We start from the raw sequence: 26,665 nt of genomic DNA on the forward strand, positions 1-26,665 counted from the left end.
AGAGAGAGAGAGAGAGAGAGAGAGAGAGAGAGAGAGAGAGAGAGAGAGAGAGAGAGAGAGAGAGAGAGAGAAGTACGAAGAAATAGATTGACAAAAAGAGTAAGAAAGACAGACGAAACTGAAAATAACCCGTTTGTGAATGAGAGTTATGTTCTCAATTCGTCGTTTTGAGTATCTATGAGTGCCATACCATATGAAGGTTTGTGACGTATGAATTTAAATGTCTGTATATTTGTAAGTGTAATTGTTGATTTTGTGTGTTGGTGTAAACTATACATATGTATGTTAATTAGAATTCTATAAGCGCATTTATCAGTAAATTATGAACTTTGCGCGTCTTTTGTTAGATATAAAGCGTAATTATGATGAAAATAACACAACACAGTAAATTTTCGCGGAGAGTCTCATTCGAAAGTGTTTAATACTACGATCGAACATCAGTAAATGTGTGTGTGTGTGTGTGTACATTTGTGTGCGGCAACCGGTAGATGTGCCGATATTTTGTGAATATCCGATCGTAGTCCGATTGTTTTCAACATCTTGTATAAAGTGTAATTAGCTTATTATAACAACAGAATTAAAAAAGTTAATATCTTAAAAATAAAAAATTAAATAAATAAAAAATGCAATTCTAAATTTACAATTAATGATATAATCCCATTATCATTATGTTCAGTGTAATTATGAATATAGGCAATCCGGGAAGATTTGCATTGTCTCTTCTTCTGGCATTTAATGTAAAAGCGTTGATGCGGGTATTACATAACACCCTGTATATATTTCATATCTAAATAATTTACTCATCTCTGTATTTTGTTTTCATAAAACTCTGATTCCATTATATTGATTGTGCCTGATTGCAATCTCCGCATTAAAAAAAACCATCAAAAATTTTCTTTTGAAAGACTCACGTAACTGCAATGAATAAAAATATGTAAAATTTACGTAAATGAATGATACAATTAAAAATCCATGAGGAAAATGTTGTATCTTCCTATCTTATTTATTATCGAAACTTTAGGAACAATATTCAGAATCAGATTCGGAAGTGAGAGTAGAGAGGCTCAAGTATCTTAAATGTCTTTACATCTCAAGTCTCACCAGATTGCCCTGAAGCACGATTACGTGTACAGAGCTGAGCATTTTTTTTTTACTAAAGTACTTGTAGAGTTTATCTGTTGATACAATCCCAAGGACAGAACAACGAGTACGAGTAATAAAAAAAAAAAAGTTTCTATCTAGATATCTTGCAGCTATATCCTTGCACAGTGGAGCACCATCGAAAAAAAAAATACCATTCTAGTTCTATCGAGATACATATCTATATATTCGTACGAAGGTATATCGAGAAATGGAAACGCTACAACTACTCCGACAGCATCTAGCGCTTGTTCAGCCCTGCGCACAGAAAGTTCACTAAATAGTATACACTATATACTTGTAGAGGTATACACGCGCGAGATAGAGAGTATATGTACGGATATCTCCGGAGTACCGAAAGTGTTCCGATACGGTCGTATTGCTACATCGGTACTCGCGAAGAATCGTTTCTAATTACCTTCTAATAAGCGGCACTTACCCGGAAACGCGAAAACTGGCTCTCTCGCGACTCCCTCCGCTTCTCATCGTCGCTTAAATAGTCGCAGTGTTCTGTATTTTTGCCTCGCGTTATTAAGAAAACTTTTTTCTTATCGCGAAATTAATGTTCCGCATTCGCTCAGCACCAAATTATTTTTATGTTCGTCAGTTTACGACGCAACTATTTCGACAGCGGCGAGAGATTCGCGAATCTCTCCCTCGCCTCCAATTTCGGAGAGCAGCCACGAGGAGCCACCTTTCGCGCGACTCAACTTGGCGAGAGTTTCAAATTAAATCTCGCTTTATTCAGAGTATATTGAGAGCTCGATAAGAGAGGGATGTTTGGCGGTATGTGGAGCCTACCTTCACGCCGAATGCTGCGATCTTCAGTATGCACTCGACAGTGAACATCCCCGTGAAGCACATGTTCATGTACTTCAGCGTGTTCTTGTACGAATCGCTTTGCCGATGGAACTGCAATGCATACACTGACAAACACACGGCCGGACAGACAGACATACGTACGTACGTACAAGCCTAAATCGCGTGTCTCGCGTAAGCGAGACCTTTTACTCTTTGCTTTCTTTCGGCACGACCCTCTTCCCTCCTCCGACCGTCGTGGACGAGGAAGGAAGAAAGCGGCTTTGCCTTCATCTTTTCTTTCACGATATTCTGTGCACCGATACATGAACATTCTGTGCTGCACAATATATACCGTAAAACGGGGCGACCGCACCAGCAGGATTAACACACTGCAATTCGGAATTGCATTTTGTGCCATTAAATATATTAAATTAAATTTATTTACTCCCGTTGATTGTAAATTTAATACAGTACGAAGACCACTGAGAACATAATTTGCAGTTGCGTTTAAAAACGCGAATAATTTTACACAGGGAGTAATCGATAGATAAAAGAAAGGAACTGCACGCGATATTTAATATGGCAAACGCTTTACAACCAAATCATGTTAACATTTCAATAAAATTAACCCTGCTGAAGCATTATTATGCCCTCCATGCTGCCTTAATTGCACCTTGCGCTGTAGAAATTGCGTCAAATACAAGAATAACAATCGTACAATGTCAAAAATAAGGCCTCTCGAGGTAGAATAAAAAAGTGTATAATAAAATTCCAAACAAATCATTACGCTCGAGAATGATTCGCGTCATGTTAAGTGTCAGCTCTTCGGGTGTCACGAATTGGTACACAGTTTAGTCGTACATACGTACAGCGTGTAAGAGATCAAGTGCGAGAAATATATGCAAAATTACGTATATGTAAAAAAAAACGTAGTGATGTATTCGCCATATATATTCGTAGAATGTAGGGGCGGGGAGGGGCGGCATTTTCCTGTCGTTGTAAAAATTGATACGTGTACGAGCCTAATCGGTATGCGTGTATATTTAAATGAAACGTTTGTCCTCTTACATTCCTGCGATATCAATTCGCCTTTCGACGAGTGTGGTGCGTATGTCAACCATATGTGTACGTGGAATACAACCAGTACCATTACCTGCGCTTTTCGCGTTGCGTATCTCTTTGATCGATCTGTTAACGGTGCTATGAGAGATATCGGGCGTGTACTGATGACTAACTGGTCTTCCGGATCAATGGATTTGTATGTCGGGAATTTTCTGAATGATGGACTCCGTCGGACGCAACGACGAGAAGAAAAGAAATCATTTAATGTTACGCAAAAAGAAGTTTCAAGACGACCTCCTCCGCGGGTTACGTCTTGTAAAAAGTCCAGTGATAAGAAAAGAGAGACTTTAAATATATACGAATCTAAAGTATACGTTTTACACGTACTTGTGAATAATCTGAGACGAAAGTGAAATTGAAAGCTAAAAAACGTAAAAAGTAAAATCAAACATAAAATAATTTACTTTTAAATAGTTGTATTAATACAAGCGTTGATGTTTAAGTTCGTCGTTAAAAATAACAGCGTCAGTGGTTGATCCTCTTTCTGCTATTATTTCCCACGGAGTCGTGGACTGTAGGTTGGGGACATATACGAGTCAGTGTCTGAAGAAACTAGCAAAACCGATAAAGACCGTGTCAGAAGAAAGAAAGAAAGAGAGAGAGAGAGAGAGAGAGACAGAGAAACGATCGAAGAAAACGTAAAAAAACAATCGAACAAAAACATTTAAAGTGAATGGATTTCCGGAACGAAAAGAGTGCAGTTCAATTAACGGAGGGATCGTCGGGAATTGCGAAACTTCACTTTTCCAAGTGCTCCGATCTCTTTGCAATCTTCCTTTTCTTTGTGGGGAAAGAGGAGAGGGTGAAACGTGCGAACGTCCCGTGCAGAGTGGTGTTTCTTGTCACTGCAAAACACACACACATTCAGCGGATAACTAATGTTGCTGCTGTTTCATTCATTTTCTAATATCGGTCGATCTGTTTCGGCGGCAGCCAGCATGCGACACGCAATTTTGCACGTGTGTGAGAAATGCGGGTGGACACCTTATATGTATATACATACTATATATATATATATACACATACATCGTATCAGCCGCCGCTATGTCGAACGAGAAGACAATCAATTGCAGTCAAAGTATCGAACTGATTAATTTGTATTATATTATTTCATAATAATGAATAAATTAATATATTATTCATGGTATATCTGAGACAGATATTAAAATGATTAATTTCGTGACTTCAAAGTGAAACATCATACATTAGAGATGAAATTCCTTGTAACTGTAAATCGCAAAATATTGTTACATTGTTAATTATTTCCGTTAATTACCGACGGACATATTTTCAAATAAAATACGAATTATACGTAATCCTGCTTTTATTGATTTTATAAATTTTATGCTTTTATCATTTTCTCTCTCTCTCTCTCTCTCTCTCACAGAACAGTTTCTTTCTCACAGATGTTTTGCTCTGAAAAACTTCAAAAAATACACAAATCGTTTTTTACAGCGCAATAATAAAATATTGTTGTCTCCTCGATCGTGTGCAAGCGTGCCGAGCAATGTGAACACATCGTGTTTTATTTGATATGTGCTCTCAAAACCAGGTGCAGTGCGTGTGCAAGTGATCTGAACATTGAGTTTTTTTTCTCTCAGGCAAACAAGTCCGACCACAAATTTTATAATCGGGCGTTGCATATGGATTCGAATTAGCGTAATGTATACTTGTGTGTGTGTGTGTGTATGCCTCTAAGTCAGGCTCAGGCTGTGATCTCGTTTAAGAGAGACAGAGAAACGAGGGTAGATATTCATCTCGTGCGTTCAACTGTACAAGTTGTAGGAACTGGAAGGCAAATGAAGAAACTCAGAGTACAGTATAGGACTTGGCTCAAGACTGAAAGCGTGCGTGAATCCGTGGTCAGTTCTCTCTCGTCAACGGTGGATGACTGGAAATTGAGAGTGAATCAAATTGAAGACAAAGTCTCACAGAAAATCTACAGCGCGGTAACGATATCTGATTATTGACAATCGGAAAAATTGTAATAAAACAGATAATAATACTCAGGGATTAAACTCTTGATTTGTAACTAGATACAACATTCTATTCAACTGTCGTTATTAATCAAATAAAATAAACAATATAAAGAGAACAATGTAAAAATAGTTTAACAACTATTTGTAATTATTCAATTAAAATTTTATAAGCAGTTTCCTAATAATCATGCAATCATCGTAAAACAGTTTTCATTAGTTTTGTCGTAAAAATTGAATAAATACACTACTTTCCTGTTATATCGAAAAGGCGCCATAAAAAAATGCAACGTCTGTTAATATTACAGTTGTATATTTCTTTGCGACGCTTCCGTTCAGCTAAAATTCCAAGTACTTGATTTAAAGTATAAAAAGAATCATAAAATTAATTTGTTATTTAAATTGTAATATTAAATTAAATTAAGCTATTAAAAAAATTGTGATTATCATATTTTCTGAGAGAGATATAGAGAAGGAAGAATCAGACAGCTTATGGGCAGGGGTGGGTGCTTCAGAACAACACGTGGATTTTCACGTGCAGGGCTTTATAGACGCCGAAAAGGCGCGATCTTGCGGCACCCTGGTTTTCTAAATCAATTATACCAAGCGGGAACGAGTCGAGGTGCAACGCTTTACCCCGTTACCAGTTCAAACATGGTATTAGCAAGGCGAATGCAAGAGTCGAACGCACGTTGTGTTGGTATCGATATATGTGTGGGGATTACACCGATGTTCGAAAACGTGTTCCCTCTTCGCACGTTCTCGAATAAGTCTACTTCGAAGACGAGGGCACAGCGGCAACCATGCAATTGGAATGATGGATCAAATAGAAATGAAGTCTGTGATAAAGGAAAAAAAATAATAAAATATGAAATATTAAGTATGAAAATGCACGAAATTAAATCAAACTAACCGAATAAAAAGAAATCTTTATTTTGTTAATCTTTAAGATATTAAGATGAAGGGAATAAATTTATATTATAAGTAGATAAATCTGTGTTGAAAGTAAAGAAATTTATGCTGTAAGAATTTTTCATTGTAACAATTAAAATGTATAAATTACATATGTATAAAATTGTTTTAATTGCTAATTTTATTTTTAAATGTTGCGATTACTACGTAATTTTTAGATATTTACAGAATAATCGCAATTGATATATTGTTAAACAAAACTCGTGACAATAATTATAAAAAACTGTTTAATATTTTAAAGATTAATTTTGAAGAATCACTAATTTATTGTAAAACTAATTTATCAAATATTGTGAAGCATTGATTTAAAAACACGCAAAATAAATTATCTTAAATTGAATACATTGTATATGAATTACTAATAAAATATGTAACCGAATAAATAACTGAATAAAAAACATAAGATTACTGTTAAAAGATATGCACTGTACGTTAGTCGTTTAAATTACTAAAAATACAAAATAATTTTAGAATTCGGGAAACAAAGTGTAGAAACAAAATCAAACGAACATTATGTCGTTTGAGAGGGAGAAATTTTGCTGCGAAAGTTTCGGGAAACGGGATGAGAGATAAAATTCGACATAGCTGTGTACACGTATTGATAAAATACAAGGGTGATACAGTTATACAGAGAAAACGATCAGAAAAGGTCAGCAGGCAAGAACAACAATGTCCTCGTATATAACGTGATATATAGATATGGTACAGTCATTCGGTATTACATACTTTGCTCGGACACGACATATTCTCGTTTACGATCTCGCGTATCTCCGTTAATAAGAGACGAGACTGTTTGTCGATTGGTTAAAGTTGCCGATAGACCTAACGGGTCTTACGCGCGGATATTGAACAAACGACAAGTATCGCAGGACGCAAAGATAAACGGGCGATACATCGCAATACCAGAACTGAGGCATAAGCAAATTTTTATTCTCAAGTTAAAAAAGTATCTCGGATGCATTTACCTTCTCTTTATGTATAAGGAAGAGAATTCTTAAACCTACTCCAGAATATTTTATTCTGATTTTAAATTAAAAAAAACAAAGAACGCTTTTAGCTGACTAGGGATTCTAAACAAAATAATTTGCATTTATGCCTCCTTCGATTTGTAGTCGCGATATGCGAAATCGAAAACCAAGCTGGCCACGAAGTTCACAAAAATCCTTTCGAACTGCAGCTATTAACGCTCGAAAAAACTTTCATGAATCTTTGTGGTAATATAAGCTTCGTTTACGACAACTCGTATAAGAAGGTTCGTATTTCCGAACACTTGCTTGTTTTCTTACTCGCGTTTCCTACATCGGAACTGGTCGGGGAGAAAAATCGGTAATCTGATTAATAAATCTCTCTAGAGAAATTGCAGTGCAAGAGAGAGATCGTGACACTTACCTTCATCATAAGCAGTAACGTGTTTAATACGATGAGTATCATGATAAAATATTCGAATGGCGTGGACACGACTATCCTCCAGATTTTGTACTTTACGCTATTCCGCTCCTTTGGCATATACCTTTCGAGCGGGCGAGCTTGTATTGTAAAGTCCATACATGATTTCTGAAAGATTAACACGGAATTATTAATGTCCATGTTGACGCCGGTGAAATTTCATATGAGCGTGTGTATTGTTTAAAATATGGCGGAGGTTAAAAATGAAAATGAAGAGAAAATTAAAACACAAAGGGACAACAAGATATCTATGTTTAATATACTTAAAAGAAGAATCTGATTTAAATAAATTTGTACGTACACGTGGAAGTAATTATTTTATGAATGTATAATGATTTTATATATTTATTTAATGTTTTTCACCTTTGAGAGTGCTGAAATTTTAATGACGTTTAAAATGACACTTCACATTGCTCTAAATTTACGCAAATCTTTTAGACAGCCAATGAAATATAGAGCGCACATAAAACCGATTTCGACGAGGGGTAAACCGCTGAGGGCATTGTGGTGTACAGATTTGCGGCATTACTAGGCATGTTTGGGGCATTATAAAGATAAAACAAGATAAATAGGATAAAATAAGATGATAAGATAAAGTAATGCCCATCGGGCATTAGTAGGCATTGGTGTACATCAGTTTGGTTTACCCCTCGTTTTTTTCGAGTGTAAAAATAGACGCAAGACATTACCTGATTCTTATCAATTTCACCGTCCTGCAGTTCAGCTTCTCCCTGCTCTTGGAATGTGATGATAATCAAGGCCACGAAGATGTTGACGAAGAAGAATGGAAAGACGATGAAGTAGACGATGTAGAAAATGGACATTTCGATACGAAAATTCTGAATGGGGCCCTTGTCCTCGTACGTGGCCGCCATCGAGTTCTGCAGGATCTGCGGCCAGCCTTCGCCGGTCTGGACGGCAAACAGCGTCAGCATGGCCACCATCACGTTGTCGTAATGAAAGGACTGGGAATCCCATTTCCGTTGCTTGAGCTCCGGTAGCATATTACCCTCCTCGAAAACGAAGAATTGACCGCTGTCGCGAAAACGAAAATTACTATCCATTTCTACTCGCACCATTTGTAAAAAATGCAATTTGAGAATAAGAAGCAACGAAGAACTTTTTTGCAGTTTCTGCCATACTCTTTGTAAAGATTTACTTATTATTGTGTTACTTATCGAGACCAACGTTCCAATAACTGTTAACTATTTTAATATATTTATATGTATTCTCTCTACAACGCTCTTCTCAATAGGTAGAAGCAAAGAGGCATCAAATCAAATAGCATACTCACTTGCAATCCGCTTTCGTATACTTGCTCTCGTCGGTGCAGTGGAAGAACTTGCCGTTGAACAGCTGCACCGCGATCACAGCGAAGATGAATTGGAATAATATATACACTATGAGAATGTTAATGACATTCTTGAGACTGTTCACCACGCAGTCAAACACTGCCTTGAGCTTCGGCACGCGTTTTATTGTCTTAAGCGGCCTGAGCACTCGCAGCACTCGCAGCGACTTGATGGTCGAGAGATTCTGGCCGGCCGAGCTGCCGGTCATGTCGAAGGCGAACGACACCATGGCGCATATCACTACGACCGCGTCCATAACGTTCCAGAACTCGCGCAGATACGAGCCCGGGTGCAGTATGATGCCGAGGTCGATGATCTTCAGCACCATTTCGACGGTGAAGACGCCGGTGAACGCATAATCGAAGTAATTGAGGATCGTGTTTCTCGGCGCGTGCTCCCAAACGGGATCCTCGGCGGCCAGCGCAATACTCGACAACGATATCACCACCATTATGAAAAAGTCGAAGTACCGAAGGTTCACGACCCAGTGGGCGGCTCTTCTTATGCTGCAAACAGACAGTCCCGTTATTCCGGCAATCATCTCGTTCTTAAGAAATGAGCAATAGGCATAATTGCTAGTGAAAAGTAAGCCGTGCCTTTCGATTTATGTGCAAGTGGCTTTATTCATTTAATAACATTATGATTTAAGACGTTTCGTATTCTTCGTGAGAATATCAGCGCGATCGGATTATTATTACTTACGGATTCGTAGGGGACAGTATAAACATGGAGGAGTATGGCAGCATTGGTTTTGGTCCCGTGTCGTCGTCTTCATCCTGCCTCCTTTCTTCGGACGTCTGGGTTGCAATTCTTCCGTCTCTGCTGGAAAAGACGAGACGTCGTTCTCCACTCTGTGCCTCTCCACCAGTATTGCTTTTTACATTTTTAATTTACATTTTTTAATTTATCTACATATATTGTCGATTTCTTTTACTAAACAATTACGATTAATTATTTCGTTTTTATTAGTCTCGTCTAAACTTAAGATTTACACCGAATCAGCAAATTTATGTCAAAGCTTCTGTGAAATTACTTATTCTGTCTTGCACAGAAATCGCAAACAGAGATTTGAGTTCAAGAAAAACGACTTCTTGCAAATTTAATCAGCCCATCTTTCAAATTATTCTTTTATATGTAAATTTATGTCCTTATACATATGTGCATATAAGCGAAATGTCGAAAGATTTTTCTGTTACACAAAATACGTGAGAGTATATCATTTAAATTTCAAATACAGAATCTTCCATAAAGAAAGATTATCTATCACGACTCATATTTATCATAAAAATAATAAAAGTAACTGTAACTTCGTTACGAGTAACGAGTTACTTCCGAACCCTGTAATTCGCTGTAAATTATAATATATTATATTCGACGCGATTAAAGATGAGAATTTCCACGAATACGGCGAAAGAGCAGGAAGACCTACAAATTCTGGGTTGGACTTGGAGGGCAGATTTCCACTCTCGGTGCGTCTCCGGGCCTCTGCAGCGACTCGATCTCCTTCTCGAGCTCCTGCAGCTGCTTCTCCTTGTCCTCCTCCTTCTGCTCCTCCTCGGCGGCGCTCAGCTCTTGCGCGTTCGCGAGATTGTCGACGGCGATAGCCAAGAAGACGTTCAGCAGAGTGTAGTTGCCGAAGAGCACCAACACGATGAAGTAGAGCGAATGGGCCATGCCCTGCGACTCGATACCCCTGTACATCACTTCGTTCCAGTCTTCTCCAGTTAGGATCTGCATCATTATCATCATCAATTATTATTATGAGTCAGAATATTCTAAGGACATCTAATTTCTATCAGTGGACAATACACATTTACTCTTAATAAGATCTTCAATTTCCACTGCATCTAAAGTATGAACTATACTTCCACATCGTATATTTAATTTTTAGCTATATTATAAAATCGGTATACGAATTGCATGTCATATATCGGTTATCTTTCAAAGACCAGCGAGACTATGAAACGGATACTTTTCTCGCCAACTGTTCTTAAGCGCTTAAGAATAATTCAAGCGTATATAATGTAATATAAAATTAAGTTAAAATTAGGATACATACTTGTTAAAGCCTCGAGCATACAATTTATTTACAATACGGCAAATAAAACATTCATCATCTTTTACAATATTCCCATATTTAAGTTCGGATTGAATATCAGTGTCTTAGAGATGAACAATGTTCAATCACATTTGTTTTTTGCGAAAACCACAGTTTTTCGAATCAATTTGTCAAGCTGATTCAAAACATAGTAGAACCGTGATAACGTTTATTGTACTTACTTGGAAGACAGTGAGTAGTGCGATGGGAAAGGTGTTGAAGTTAGTGGGCGGCGTGCCGTCATCAAAGTTGAATTGGCCGCCAAATAGCTGCATGCCAAGCAGCGCGAATATGAGGATGAAAAGGAAGAGCAGGAAGAGGAGAGAAATGATGCTGCGCATCGAGCTTAGCAGCGATATCACGAGGTTCCTCAGGCTCTTCCAATATTTGGTGACCTTAAAAATTCTCAGGAGTCTAAGGGCACGTAGGACGGAGAGGCCGAAAGAGCCGGACTTCCACGCGGACCAGATCACCTCGAAGATCGAGCCCAAGATGACTATGCAGTCGAAGCGATTGAAGCTCGACTCGAAGTATGTGCGAGGACCGAGCGCGTAGACTTTTATGAACATCTCCATCATGAAGAGGCCCAGGAACACAAACTCTGCGTAGTCTGCGAATAAAAAGAGACCGATTAAAACTTCTGGGACTCTTTTTAACTCTCGAGCAAATTTGACCATTTTAGATGTAATAAGTTTTCGTCCAAATCCTTCAGGTCTCAGTGGATTTACTGTCAAGTTATCTTAATTGAGTTTTTACGCGCTATGTGAGCCATTATACAATAGCAATTAAATTAAAATTCAATCCTGCAAAACTCACAGAGGAAATCGGTGAGCCACTTTGGCTGATCGTAATGCTCGACGGCCACGCAGACGGTGTTGAAGAACACAAGAACGATGACGAACCAATAGAACTGCTGCGACTTGACGGAATTGCGTATCCAAAACCTGAACCTCTTCTCGGCCCGCCAAAACTGTAGGCACGTGCCCTGCTTCTTCACCTTCGACTTGAAGTAGGAGGTTCTCGAGAACCCTACAAAGCATAAAATACTTTTTCAGCGTGAAATACAATCGAGACACTTAGAACACGTTTTACAGACCAGTCGATTGTTAATTGAACGGCGCCGTACTTTGATTTTGACATAAGTCACATAATTTTCGGTTGACTTAAGACCTTTTTACACTATGTCTACGTCTTTACATTTTATGCTACTTGCTAAGCTATTTCTGCGATTGGGTGAGTTCAAGGATCCGGATTACACGATCCAAAGTATGATGATCTATATTAACTTAAAATTCTTTCAAGTCTTTGAGCGTTGCGAATAATAACATTCTTGTAGAAGTTTTGGGGGAGAAAACGCATATTATGGTGAGAAAAAAATCAAATATTTCTAGAATCGTCTCATATATCGACTGGAAAAGTTGGAAAATTTCATTTACCTCCGGTTCAACGAAATGTAGGTATAAAAATAGACATACAAAGTTCTATACTAAATTACTCTACCAAGCGGTTACGACTATGATATGACGATGCGTATGTATTGGCTACGTTAGTTATATACTATGTGTGGACTATGTGTCGACAGGCTGAGATTAGCCTATCTGTCAAACTCTATAGGACGGGATTTGTACACTACTCAAGGGATTCAATTTCTCGTTTGACAATACTAAGTACTCTACTATTCTGTCAGCTTTAACTAGCTAAAATTATAATCCTATAAGTCCAATAATAAAAACATTATCAGTATTCCATTGTCACATCGTACACCTAAACAGTGTAGAAATATTTCCGCCGGAAACACTGGCACTTAATCGTGACGTTATTATCCTTCGTTTATCCAAATTTATCTCACAGTAATAGAAAAACTATTAGATGTTGCAATTATTATCGTAGAAGAGCTGTTGTGTACATTGGAAGATAAGAAATTCGGGATGATGGAATAATATTTTATCTTTCTTAAAAAATAATTATACATATATTGTATATAGTTATATTATGTATCTATTGTATCCTGATTCAATTGCCTGAAAGAAAACTTCTAACAATTTTCGTGCGAATGTTTCCGGTCTCAAAGAAAATCTAATATTCATATATCACCACACCAGCTAATAGAAGCAATACCTAAAAAACCAAAATGAATTAGCTCCCGAGTTCTCCGATCTCCGTCTCTCGCGCAAGGTCCGCGTGATTTCGAGTGATACATATCAGCCACAAAGTCAGCAGCAAGTCGTCCGAATAATTACATAGAATGCAATAATTACATCCTCTACCACGAGTAATCACAGCCTGCGATTTTAATACGATAAATAATACGTGAACTAGCTATAGGACAATCATAGTTCATCTGAGTGTGTAATGCTTTGCCAGTTTATACTTTTACGCGCGAGCAGCGAGTGATAATTTTGTAATACGTATATTAAGATCTCTGCGTAATTTTTTAATATATACAACGTATAAAATTAATTTATTAAAATTGTATAACTGTCACAAGTGAGCATTTGTACACAAGTAACATTTTTGCATAAAAGATGTTTAAATATTTAATTAATTTTTCACCATTGTTCTTTAAAAGTTTATAACAATAATTTTTAATTAGATATCGACAATATAATTGATAGACTCAAATAGTTGAAACAATACGTATGCGTGAAGAATATCTTCAAGTAGAAGTAGGGCTGTCAATAGAATTATCTAGATCCATTATTACTTATTGAACTGCGTTTCAATGCGGTCAGATTATCTTATGTATGTTTAAATGTAACAGAACATAATTAATATATCCTGTATACGTGAACAGGCATCAAGTAATTCGTTTATTAAGCGGTAGCCTGAATCTAATTATGTACTTGTGATTATGTACGCACGACATTACTTGTACGTGTGTGTATTATCAACGAAAAATTCTCTCAAATGAAAATACAAAAATAAAACAATTATGTAAGATTACGAATACAGCCTTATTTTACGTAGCTCTTTGCGAAAAGTCGTGGCATTCACGGTTGTAGTTACCTTTGAGCTTTTTCTTAGGCACTGAAACAAGAGGAGCATCTGATAGCGTGTGTTTAGAATATTCATCAGCAAAAATTAGAAGAAGATAATTTTCAGCGTCGTTCAGTTCTTTTCTTTTCCTCTCGATACGAAAGACAAATCAGGCATGAACCCACAAGGTGTTAACAAATACGTCGATAAACGTGAAAATAGGGTAACGTGCCAATAAATGGAGAAAAATTTTAGAACGAGAGAAAGGGCCAAAATCTCGAGCCAACGATTTCCTTTGTACCATATAAATTCTCGGAAACTATGTTGCAAAGCTTTTATATTTCCCAGGCACAAAATTTTATTCTCAGCTAATTTTATGGATCGCAAAACTGTAATACCAACCGTAAGCCAATAATTTAAATAAAATTTTTGTAAATTAAACGTTTTTCTAAATTTCATTCAATTTGCCCATCAACTTCATCCTTCCAGAGAAAATCGTCGGTTGATATAACATAGGTTCTGACTACTAAGAAATCGTGAAAACCCTTACTACTTGAACTTGGTCTCGATTTCGCAAGTTCGTCTGAATAATCTGAAGGAGAATTATCAACTCGAAATATAAAAGAGATGAACAAGAAGAGAATACTTGGCACAACTGGACACCAAGTTGACCAAATACAACTCACCATCGTCCTGGTCGTCCTCGCCCTCCTCTTCTTCCGTGTCGGTGCTTTTGCTCTTGCCAAGATTCTTTAGCTTCTTTTTCTTTGCTGCCGCTCTTCTTCTTACTGCGCAATACAAAGAGATAGATTAAGCCACGCGAGCATTTTTTTAAACTACAACTTACTTTTTCACTACTAAAAACATATAAATTTCCGATCGAAAATCACTGATAGAATCACGAAAGAATCGCATTTACAAAATGCTGTAAAATAATCATAGCAACTTTCACGATCCCATAAGATGCCACTATTACAAATTTACATACAACATATGCAAGCGTATCGCCAGGAAAAAAGGATGACTTGTCACGTGTAAAAAAAACGAAAATTAAATCGATACTCCCGAATATCGTTAAATCAACTGTTAATAAAATTAAAATGGTGAAATATGGGGATGCCTTGTTCAAGAATATGGCGTCCAATGCATTTTTAGTGTGGAAAAAAATTGAAATCTATTCGGCTGCGCCGAAAGAAATGCTAGTCACTCTAAGTGCATTCTGAGTACTCGGTGCACTCTATATAAATATGTACGAGCACGTTCCGGAGATACAGCTCGCTTCGCAAATCTTTTCAACTTTACGGAATAAATATTCATAATATCAATATACGTTGCGTTATATGGACCTTCTAATATGTGCATTTTCTCCTCTTCCGTGGTCCTCTCTTCGGCAAGTATCACCTCCTCTGAAAAGTAAATATTACGTATTAGCAGTAATTCATATTACACGCATATTTTTATTTATACGAAGAAGCGACTCGTGACGAAGCGAGTCTAGCGTACGCAATAAGCTGTAAATATCGCAGGCACCTTGTTAACAAAATAAGTGAATTAAAATAGATTGACAAGAGAATATATACGTTTGAGGGATTTGAAACGTCTTGTTTGAAAAATATACAAAGTTCTCACGAAACAAATTCCTGTTCAGTCCGTTTTTTTAATTCACTTGTTTCTTCTACGGCATTTGATCTAACCTGCTTTGCAGATCCAATTGAGATAACAATTCAGTTCGCGCTCAAGCTGCTGCTGTCTTCGCAACTTCAGGAAGGTCTGCCGGTTCTCCACCTTCTCTCTCTCCTTCGCAAACTCTCTACAAGCGTGATACAGATGACATGGCAGCTTACTCAGGAGCATAATGGTTAAGTTTAGCAAAGGACTTTCTGGCATTCCGCCGTGAATAATCTAGCGATACTGCCTTGTTTAATAAGCCAACAATATTTACTCATTTAAGGTGAACGCCATTAGGAGTGACCAAAAAAAATTTTTGTTTTCCTTGCGCGACACTCTTTCGCGAGATTACTTCAAACTAGCTTACGCCATGGGAGCCACGTACCATACGCGGGATTCTGGTAAATTTATTATTACTAATTACTCTCTTGCATACGCGTTACTTTCTCTCAATCAGAGATTTAAAAGATCTAACTTGAATTAAATAGACGAGCCAAAAATTGCCTAAAAATTCATATTTCTCTATGAATATACTAGTGTTTGCATCGTATTCTCATCGCGTATTCAGCATTGTACAATTCCGAATTCTTTTCGTACTCGTCAAAAAGCACACACTCTTATACACAACATTAACTGCAAATACGATATAAATATACAGATTAAATCATAATTAAGAAATTTATAGTAAATTTTTAAAATAAATATTGATAAGATTATTAACTAATCGTTACAATAATTATATTTAAATGATATATTTGATTTATTTTATATTTCTGGCCACAACAGTTGTGCTAAACACGCTAATAGAATACGGTTTACTGCATACTAATGTTAGGCAACGTCTGCTAATTGAAGACCTGCTTGGGTGATCCATTTTAAGTAGGAACTGAACGCAGTGGTGAAGAGTCGTTTGCTCTTCGCTTTCCGATAAGCCGCCCGCCGTTCGACGCGCGTTCTTTCGTTAGAAAACTCCCTGACGATGAAAGAAAATCATTCTGAAGTAATGGACCTCGCGGATCTTGCCGGATTGGAGACGTGACTTCAGAAATTGTCTCTGGGCGGAAAGGCCGCGGGATGCTGTCGGGATGGACATACTCACCCGCTCAAGACACCAAGAACTAAGTTCAGCATGAAGAATGATCCGAGGACGATCAACGGTATAAAGTAAATCCAGTTGTACGTGCTGCCAAGAGCGTCGTTTGTCTGCAAATTCGATCAGAATCGATATGAAGAGAGCAACGTCGCGTACACACATATGCACCGGTTACACAGGCCGAAGGTATATTAATTAACGGCAAAAGAACGTTATATGCGACACAGAGGCACTGGCACTGTAATCTCGCTGCGCCAAACGCGACTATGATAAATGTGATCGCCCGAGTGTGAGGGCTCGAATTTATATTTATCGTTATTCGATAATATTCATTTCCCTTCACAAAGAAGAATTTTATCCGGCACGAAGGGAAAGATTTCATCTAGAAAAAATATCGCGGATTGAAAATACGTGTCGATCACATTTACGCAAGATAACGTCAGCTTTGTGAAACTTCAATATTGCTAGGGGTAACCCGTGGAAAAAGAATACGAGAGAAACGTGCCAGATTTTTAACTGACCTAAGACTACTCACTACATCCCTTCTCTAATCGCTACACCTTATCTTAGAAGAAGAATATATAAGTACTCAGATACCTGACACGTCGACTACCATCCATGACGAACGTTATTGAAATGTTTTTAAGTGTTTACAGAAAATAAATGCCATCTAATACATAATTTTGAAGAATTGTAAATAGTCGGATGACAATGTAAAATAAAGTGCTCACTACTCAACGCGTTATTCACGGAAAGAAAGTAATCATTATTCAATCATATTACACGATTAATATTTTATCATTATATGCTTACGATAATAAGAATTCTGTAATATACACAGTAAGATGTACAGAACTCACTAGACAGGCGACATGTTGAGGCATATCGAAATTTACAGTCCAAACACTATACTAGATCTGTTTGAGAAAGTAGTTTCGAAACATGGCAGTTTCTTCCGACTGATGTTTTACCGCGGGTTACCCTATTACAAAACTTGATGAGGCAATCGGGGATTTTTTCGAAATCTCAGTAAACCAATTAACAATTAGTGATCTTGTTACAGCCGGTGGAGTCACAGTCGAAGGGTTTCGGGGTTATTTACAGCGATATATAACAATAAAATGTTTTAAAATCTCCCCTCCGTGAACCATCGACTGAACATTAACCCTTTCGTGATCAGCGGGAGAAATGTGTTCCACTAGTAACTCTTCTTTCTTACAAATTACGCATTTAGCTCGTATTCTAGCGCTAGAAGACTAAAAACCTGTACTTGGTTCTATTTCTAAAAGGGCTAAAAGAATTTAATTCTGTCACGAAAGGGTTAAGCACAATAAGAAGAGGTATAATTAACATCGAATATTGAAACATCGAAAAAAAGAGGGCTGGAATTGACAGTGTTATACTGAGCAAGGTAAACATATACGTCAGTGTTAGCTGCTTTCCGCAAGGCATTCTTTATCCGAAAGCCGGCAAATTCGGCTGAAGCCGAACACAGAAAGGGGGCGAAAATATAGTAAGTACATCGAAATTGATCAGCAATTAATTGCGAAAGAGGAAGAGACATTTAGAAGCAGATGAAAAGGAGTACACGTATTGAGGCAGTTTGATACAACATGATAATATCTTCTCTCTTCTGGAAGGGTGAATTGACGAGGAGAAGTGTTATAGTTTTGTACAAAAATAAGATACGCGCGCAAATCGCGAAGCGATTGATAAAGGGTCGACACTGGGCAACAACATTCTATGGAAACACAGATATTTGAAAATGTTCGCTACCGCATCTTTCGTGTAACGATAGGATAAATCGTGCGCGATAACGAGAGGGCCAAGTTTTTAGCAGAGAGAGGAAAGAACGAGCGAGAAAGTGAGGGAGGCGAAGGCAGAGAAAGAGAGAAAGAGATTACGGTAACAGATAAAAAGAGAAAAGAACTTTTTAACACTGAAGAACATATTTCTTGCTTTACCCAGTACAATATGGCAGTCCAGCCCTCCATAGTGATACACTGGAAGACAGTGAGCATGGCGAATCCGATGTTATCGAAGCTGGTGATGCCCGAGTTTGGTCCCTCCCAGTGATCCATGCACGTCGAGACGTTCGCGTCGCACACGTGGGCCCCGGGCGGGGCATCATTTTTGTTGTCTGCACTACACGGGCTCGGCTGATCGCCCTCCTTTATGATTATACCTGCAACGTCCAACACTGTAGAACATCTCAAGTATATTAACGCCAGCTGTCTAAAGAGCCCAAAGATTGAAATATATATTATATCTACTTTTTTTTCTAAATAATCACGAACACAAATTATATTTTCGTACACTTGAAGGTTTTCGCAGATCTTTCAATCCTTCGTGTGTAAATAGAGGAATAATTAAAATTAAGCGAGTAATATTATAAGCAGCGGTTTGGACAAACGTTCCGAGAAGCTCGGCTAACTTTCGAATACACTCACTGATGTCCTTTATACTGTAACACGTTTTATGCAGGGTTCCCGAATAAAACTCGAGGCCGATGATGGCGAATATCACGATGGCGAAGAGTACCAGCAAGCCGATCTGCAGAAGCGGCGCCATCGCCTTGATGATAGACTTGAGCACCACCTGAAGACCTAAGTGGCAAAAAAAAATCACCGAGGAGTAATTAGGCCCAACCACCGTTCCTACGGGATCGATGTGGAATTCTATACTCCGATTTCCGTGCATTATTGTCGTTGCTTATTGCTCGAGAAATCACACATGATGTTTTTTTATACAAAGATTCATATTTGTTGAAAAACGGAGATCAGCCTCTAATAAAAAATGGAACAATATTTCTGCCTGTTTTATGGCAATTACAATAACGACTTACGAAGTTATCGAAAAGATCACTGTCTGGTTCTTATAATATTCTGTCGTAAAAGTTGTTTTAAATTTTAGAATGTCTCAGAATTAATCTAGAATCAATTTTAAAAGGCACGCACTTGATGCCACTCGAAATGATTCTGAATCTAAGACTAAGGATTAGGATACCTCCGCCGTATTTAAATACAACATCGAGCTCTCAGTAGTGCCTATCTGAGCAATACTACCAACATAAAATGAACGATCGATCTAATTCGACAGAAAGCATTCTACGGGCGATAAATAAGTATATTTGCGAGTAAATGTAAAACTAACTCTGGTCTACTTGACTTCGTATGTCTGTTAATTCGCTCCTTGTCAAATCTAGTGTAGCCACTATTCGAGAAATAAGTATTCTCGACGGCGGATCGTGCTCGATCTTCGAGGTACCCAAATCTCAGACACGAAGGCGAAGTTTCGAGTCGTAGGCATCCATTATTCATTATATCAAGTAAATTTTCTCGAGCAACGAGATCGCACTTTTGTCGCACGTTTAGCGCCAAATGTATTTGAAAGAGATGACGTTTTACGTCTCTAACATTTTTCGAACTGGCGCCTGTATTATTCAAACATGCGCACGTAATAGCAATGGAATACGGGAGTAAAATGAAGCAGCGCTAAATGTGCTTTCAGCCCGCGCTCACACCTTCGTCCAATACCGCTAATGCACACCCGGCGATAAAGTTAATGTGCGATTAACGCATTCGAAACAAATGTAAACTTCATTTAAATAACGAACTTTCGAAACAACCACTGACGCTGGGCACAAGGTGTGAATACGGGCGTCTATTTCGCGCGCTATGTACGACGGTCTCACGGGATCTCGTTTACAACGGGGCTCCCCCGGCAACGCGAGACTCCTTTGGTTTTTCCCTCGAGCCGAGCAGCCTCGAGTACGAAAAATTCGATCGCTTTCCAATCTGTACTGGTGCGCTACTCACTCGGTATGCCGGAGACAAGTTTGAGCGGTCGCAACACGCGTATCGCACGCAACGTGCGCAGATCCATTTCCAGGTGTATGCCTTGCGAGAACGCCGTAATGATCCTGCCCCAAAAACACACACACCCCGCCAGACTTTACTACTTACTACTCTATTACACTAATACTTACGCTACTCTTAATTACTTAGACTACGTCCACTAGATGGTTAACTAGCGTTCTCTCTAGCCTAACCCGGGGAGATAGTGCCATCAGAACGATCGGGTGGAATTTTTGTATGTGGAAGATCAAAGAACTCTGATGAATTCAATCTCGTGGGCGCAAAATAGATGTAAACAGCTATCTATAGCAGAGAATCTCTGTCCGTAAATGTATAGATGTAAGGTGGGGGCGGAATGAACCTTACAATTTAACAAGAAGGTCCAATATTTAATTTAAAAATATATATACATGGAAATATATAAGAGATTTAAAAAGGGGGGGGGGGACACTTTATCTCGATATTGCGGTTAGGCAAATATCTAATCCGCATATTTTTCCGAGCTTCCTATATTCTTTAATATATAAATCTCAATTTGAAAGAAATCATATAATCTCTGCTGTTTTCATTATTTACTTTAACATGATACTTTTTTAAGAAATATTATTAGAGCATCTCGATGTACAATAACAATTTTAAGTAGTAAAAATAACTGATCGTGAGTTGTTGGCTTTTAAGGTGTATCTGAAAGAATGTAGTTTTCTCTATTTTATGAACTTAATGCTATGTTAAAACATAAATGATCTGACAGGATAGGGCAATGTTCTACTGAAAAGAGCGCCGCAAAGGATTGACGTATAAGTGTGTAAACGTATCTATGTATGTACGTATAACTCTCTAGACTATGTAAAATACTGTATATCTAGGTCTAGGAGAATGTAAAACGCTGGAACGAGCTAGTGATAGTGACTATAATCACGTAAACTCGCGGCGCTAGTTTCTCGAAGATATCAGTTCGCCGTACGGTCATCGACCGTCACTTATCTATTTCTGACTCTCGCCAATAGCAGAAGCTTTTCGAAAAGAACCGCCACGATCCAGAGGAGATATTATTGAAGCTGTTAGGTCTTTTTCACACTGCTGGACAGCAAACGCCAAAACTCCAGTTTCAATTCTCCATTTTGAACAACTTTATAAATTTTAATATTAACATGATACGCAAAGGTAAGTGCTATGTGCACATAATTAATTCTCTTTCGTTTGATTTGTCTTTTTGCCAAACGAAAATAATTCAAAGGTACATAAAAAAAACATTCGAATTAAACCCGAAAGTATCATCTTAAATATCCTTAATATGAAACAATAATTAAATCAAAAGTGTTTTGCAGCAATTTTCAGTGCTACAGTCTTTCTAATTTTAAAGATAGAACCGAGGACAGAGATTTATTTCAGTCTTGAAAATGGATCGTGTAAGTAGTGAAGATCATAAAATAAGAAATGGATTTCTACAACTAAATATCTTTAATTACGATTTCATGAACACGAATTCTTCTCTTCATTAAAGTGAGAAATAAACCATGTGCTCTAAATAGTAAATGCGAGAACACCACTGTAAATGACGCTAATGACAAAAATTATGAACAAACGGCTAGCTGTAATATCGGCAGAAGCGAAAAGAGCTAATCCTAGCAATGTATGGAAATCGGAATAGCGCGATCATCTTCTAGAATTATGAATGCTCGCAAAGCAATCCCGGTCTGTCGTGAATTTCTAAGGGAACTTTTGACGGACCCGCTGTTGAACACGTTATCTGCTCTAGGACACGTATCCACTTAACAATGTATAGTCGGCTCTATTATTTAGCGCAACTGCAGCTAAAGATAGCAAATCGCTAAATATACCCACTCTGTGGGTCGTTACTTCTGTGTGCGTGTGTGTGTTTTCTCTTTTTTTTCTTCCCTGTCCACTTGTTTGTGAGTGCGCATCCTCGGTGTACGGAATTGGAGACGATTGACTCCGAAATCGTTATCGTTACGTTCCGAAAAGAAAGCATACGTTCGAAAAAGACTAGCTACTGATTAATAAATAGATTTCTTTTTGTGCAGACACGATCCAAATTATATCCTAACATTTAAAGAGCATAATGGTTAATTTAAATCTTAAATCGACGACTAACAGCGCTTAGACTGCTCTCTACTTCATTGTTCTACACACACAGAACGAATTAAAATTCTTACAGAGTGCCTAGGAAATGTAAGAAAAACTAACGTGTTATCTCACTTACATTCTATACTGTTGCAAGAAAACGTAACTATGAAATAGATATCTTCATCACATTTAGTGATTATTATCGTCATTACTTTTCGAAAATATAATACAATTCTTCGTGTTACGTGTATTAACAAAAAATTTAATCAAACAAATTTTGTTGTGAAAAAAATAATTTGTGTTATACACAAAAATTTAATCGTTTTATATTTATATGTAAACTTAACATTTTCACAAAGAATTTATTTATATAAATAATATTTCTGTGTATTTTAAATTTAAAATGTATTAAATTGTACACACGAAGAGAATTTTCTCTTAAAATTCATCCTGAAAATCGCGTAATCGCGGGACAATACGGCATTTCGAAGAATTTAATAAGAATTCTTTTTAATTTTACCATACATTTTACTAGTAATTCTACTCAGTATATCAACTAGTAAAATGTATGGTAAAATTTGAGAAAACTCTCATATAAAGTTGTTCAAAACGCCACGTTGTCCCACGATTACAAGATTTTCAGGATAAATTTTACAAGAAAATTCTCTCCGTGTACAGATCTAAACTGATCATAAAATCTAATCGCTAGTTCACGCAAATCCTTCTATAAAGAAAGTGGAATATGTATATCTAGACGAGATACCTAGAAATACAATGTAGACACACACAGAGAAACTATAAAAATTCATATATAATAATGTATATAAATATATATCTAAATTATATATTATCCAACAAGTATCGATCATCAACTGTGAGCTAACTTTACCCATCACCAAGTCTAACTTTGTCAACTGGTCTAAGACACCCATAGCCTCTAAGCGAAGGTTAGTAAAAAACGTACGACGTCATATTACGCAAGTAGAAAACTAACGCAGGAGGCTAGAAGGACGGGAACTATGTAATAATGTATAGATATATAGACAAGTTCAAGTCGCTGTTGCTCTCGCTTGCCAGAACTAGACGTCGTACCAGGTATAACTAAAGCAGCGGAATCGGCCGAAACTGAAGGGATCGAGCTAAGTTTCGGCGTCGGAGAGACATTAAAACTATGTTTGCAACTATTGAGAATCGCACACACAGATTGCCAGGAGAGACACAATGTGAGGAGAGGGGGGGTGGGAAGGTTGAAGGGGAAGACGGAGGGCTGGGTCTTTTGCTGCTCGACTTGTTAGCTCGACTTGTTACTGGCAGGAGTTCTCTCTTTTGGGTGTTTGTTAGACGCTGCTGTTCTTTCGCAGAACTCTGACTGACTCACTTGGAATTTTCGAAACCAGCTTTAGCGGTCTGAGGACCCTGAAGGAACGTAGCATACGCAGGTCGACGTCCACGTTTGTTTCGGCGAACACGGTCATCGACCTAATCCAAGGATCACTCTAGAATCTATCTGGCCAACGGATATGGCGATCGGCGTGTTTCCTTAATTCCTACAGCTGAAGAAACCGGTTTCCGGACTACGTTGCCAGTGTACCATAATTTTCCAAAAGATTAATAACGGCATCAACGCTGTCAAAACTAGGTTTCATCAAACAGCGCTTATATACATTAGTTTTTAACAAATCCGTTGTAAAATTGTACACGCTATTAAAATTTCTAGAGCTATAATACATCAATGTAAAAAGAAGAAATAGTTTCTATCGCTCTGCCTTCTTACGTAGATTTCAAAATATGTCAAAATGCTGCTGTATATTAGGTACAAGTTATTAATTATGCCTGCAAGGCATAAGTGTCTCGTTTAGCAATGTTAGTCAAACCGATTCCTCCAACATCTTGTTTCCTCATAAGGATGTAATTAGGGAAAGAGGTTTATTTTGTCGCTCACTTTGGCCGCAAATTAATTAATGGGTGAAACAATGTTTGTCTCTCTTCAATAATCAATATTAATGATCTGTCCTATATTTTATGTGAGTAATGTAAATGTACGAGTATATAGGAGAATGTAACAATATGCAAGTTCAAACGGAAAAGTTACACTTTCATGTAAATATCGTGATGGTAATATTATTCTATGGAATGTTTCGGCAAGAGAAAGAATTGACAATCTCGGGAAGCCTTCTTTCTCCAGGAACGCGTGAAATGTATGCAGAACGCCGATAGAAGATCCGGATGGGAAAAACCAGGAAGTAGAATGAGGAGAAACGAAAGTGGACGAAGGGAAAGACTTTACTGACAATTAAGCGTCGGACTCTCACCCGGTCACCACGACGAAGAAGTCCATGATGTTCCAGATGTTGCGCAGGTAGGAGCCGCGGTGGAGGACGAAGCCGAGGGCAAGGATCTTGAGGCTCGCCTCAACGCAGAAGATCCCGAGGAAGTAGAGCTCCGTGGCCTCGAGCTTCTGCGCGAGTGTGGTTTTGTCATCCTTCGGCAGGTGCTCTTCGAGGGCGAGGACCACGCAATTGGCGATGATGGTGAGCAGGACGGCGTACTCGAAGGGCGGCCACTCGATGATGAAGCGCGTATACTTCCGTACGTAATTATCCTCCGAAAAGATGAACAACGATGTGGTGCCCCTGCCGCCTCCCCCACCGCCACCTGCCCCTCCACCCTGATCCCGGCCTGGCGCCATGTCCACCAGACCAGGTACCTGAAAGCGCCGGTGTACTGCTCAAGAAACTTGGAAGACACGATGGACTTTCAATACGCAATGAATTCAAATTTAAAAAAGTAATGCACACGATACATCATTTACTCGTATACTTAAAACTGACGTATAACACAATTTACGCCTAAAGCGTTTCTTAATTGCTTCGATCTCATCGCCGTGGTTGGTAGTACCTGTCGTTAGATAAATTTCTCTACCGATCCACGTTCGCAACATAATATTCCCGTGATTTTGAAATATCCTTCGAGCTCGCGTCAAATCCTAAACTCGGCCGAAGCCATCGAAATAAATTGCCTCGAGCAACTTCCGAGCAACAAGCGATGAAGAGATCGCTCGGGGGTGAAGTTGCAGGAGCTGCAGAGACGTAGATGATTGATTCACCGGTGATTCTAAAGCTGTCACGGACTTGGACGAACTTGGACGAACGATCGCGGCATTTCGTATCGAGGATAACGGGGGACAAAGACGATAATCGGCAATTGTCACCTTACCTCCCCTCCGAAGCTAGTCCAGTCACCGAGACCACTCCTCAATCCGGCCAACCTCGACCTTCTCCCGTAATACTGACTCGCGTATCCAGGGTCCCTTTGTGCCGCCTCTTGCGCTGCTGCCAACCTGGAAACGACAGAGGGATGAAAGGGGTCAGTGGCTAGCTGCATATCGGAGCAATCTCTCGATCGGGGTTACTCGCGTGACATACGTCAAGTAACGATACCGTCAACCGTGCCACGATTTCTACAAGCGGAACAATCGCCTGGAGAGACTCTACCTCGGGTGAGAATAATCTAACAACGCTACAGCCTTCGGGGGGATGAACGCGCGATTTATTAATAGGTCAACTATGATTTCTAAACGGATTGACAAAGCGAGTCAGATTCCTCGACATTTGTGTCCACTAATTATCCGTTTGAAAATAAATTCATAAGCTCGCTAAAGGTGTAAATAAGTGCCTAACTTAATATTAGAATCAGCAGAATAAATAAGATCGTCGGTAAACTTTACCTGGAAATTTCTTAAAAGAGACGAAAACTGTGACTTTCATCATTTCTATCAAGTATAAATGACATACTGAAAACCGTCTTTACCTGTTTAGAGCTAAACATTACTTAATTGTCAGTCGCGTTAAATAAATTTTGAAATTAAACGGTTTCACTTAGGGCTAATATGCAGCATAAAGGCATAGCTATAAAATCATATGTATTACTGTACCATACTGCGATATTATTAACAATGTACTATACAACTATATGCGATATACTACAAACGTTATTTAAAATGTCTTTTTTTTATAATGCTTGAATATATATAATTTAGCAAGTCTTTTTCAAGATGCACAGTGTATTCATGAATC

General features: G+C 38.2%; 1 protein-coding gene across 6 annotated transcripts in view; it reads right to left on the minus strand.

Moving 5' to 3' along the window:
* The window catches only part of LOC105568510 (voltage-dependent calcium channel type A subunit alpha-1-like), a 48,134-nt gene extending 27,607 nt beyond the window's left edge, over positions 1-20,527 (minus strand). For 5 of the 6 annotated variants that reach the window (XM_012024231.1, XM_012024227.1, XM_012024229.1 and 2 more), the window contains exons 1-15: positions 20,463-20,527; positions 19,095-19,250; positions 18,609-18,829; positions 16,651-16,754; positions 15,578-15,693; positions 15,230-15,289; positions 14,570-14,671; positions 11,724-11,936; positions 11,090-11,517; positions 10,239-10,540; positions 9,512-9,631; positions 8,752-9,315; positions 8,147-8,492; positions 7,401-7,565; positions 1,942-2,052 (exon numbers count right to left, since the gene is read on the minus strand). In XM_012024231.1, coding sequence (XP_011879621.1) covers positions 1,942-2,052; positions 7,401-7,565; positions 8,147-8,492; positions 8,752-9,315; positions 9,512-9,631; positions 10,239-10,540; positions 11,090-11,517; positions 11,724-11,936; positions 14,570-14,671; positions 15,230-15,289; positions 15,578-15,693; positions 16,651-16,754; positions 18,609-18,829; positions 19,095-19,215 — 2,973 coding nt within the window. In that variant the 5' untranslated portion in view covers positions 19,216-19,250; positions 20,463-20,527. Of the gene's footprint in view, positions 1-1,941; positions 2,053-7,400; positions 7,566-8,146; positions 8,493-8,751; positions 9,316-9,511; positions 9,632-10,238; positions 10,541-11,089; positions 11,518-11,723; positions 11,937-14,569; positions 14,672-15,229; positions 15,290-15,577; positions 15,694-16,650; positions 16,755-18,608; positions 18,830-19,094; positions 19,283-20,462 lie in introns of those variants that run through there. The other variant, XM_012024225.1, reaches the window with a different exon arrangement.
* Between the last annotated feature and the right edge of the window lie 6,138 nt (positions 20,528-26,665).

This window comes from Vollenhovia emeryi, unplaced genomic scaffold (genome assembly GCF_000949405.1).
Source record: "Vollenhovia emeryi isolate VEMERY1.0 unplaced genomic scaffold, V.emery_V1.0 DF939128.1, whole genome shotgun sequence".
Lineage (NCBI taxonomy): Eukaryota > Metazoa > Arthropoda > Insecta > Hymenoptera > Formicidae > Vollenhovia > Vollenhovia emeryi.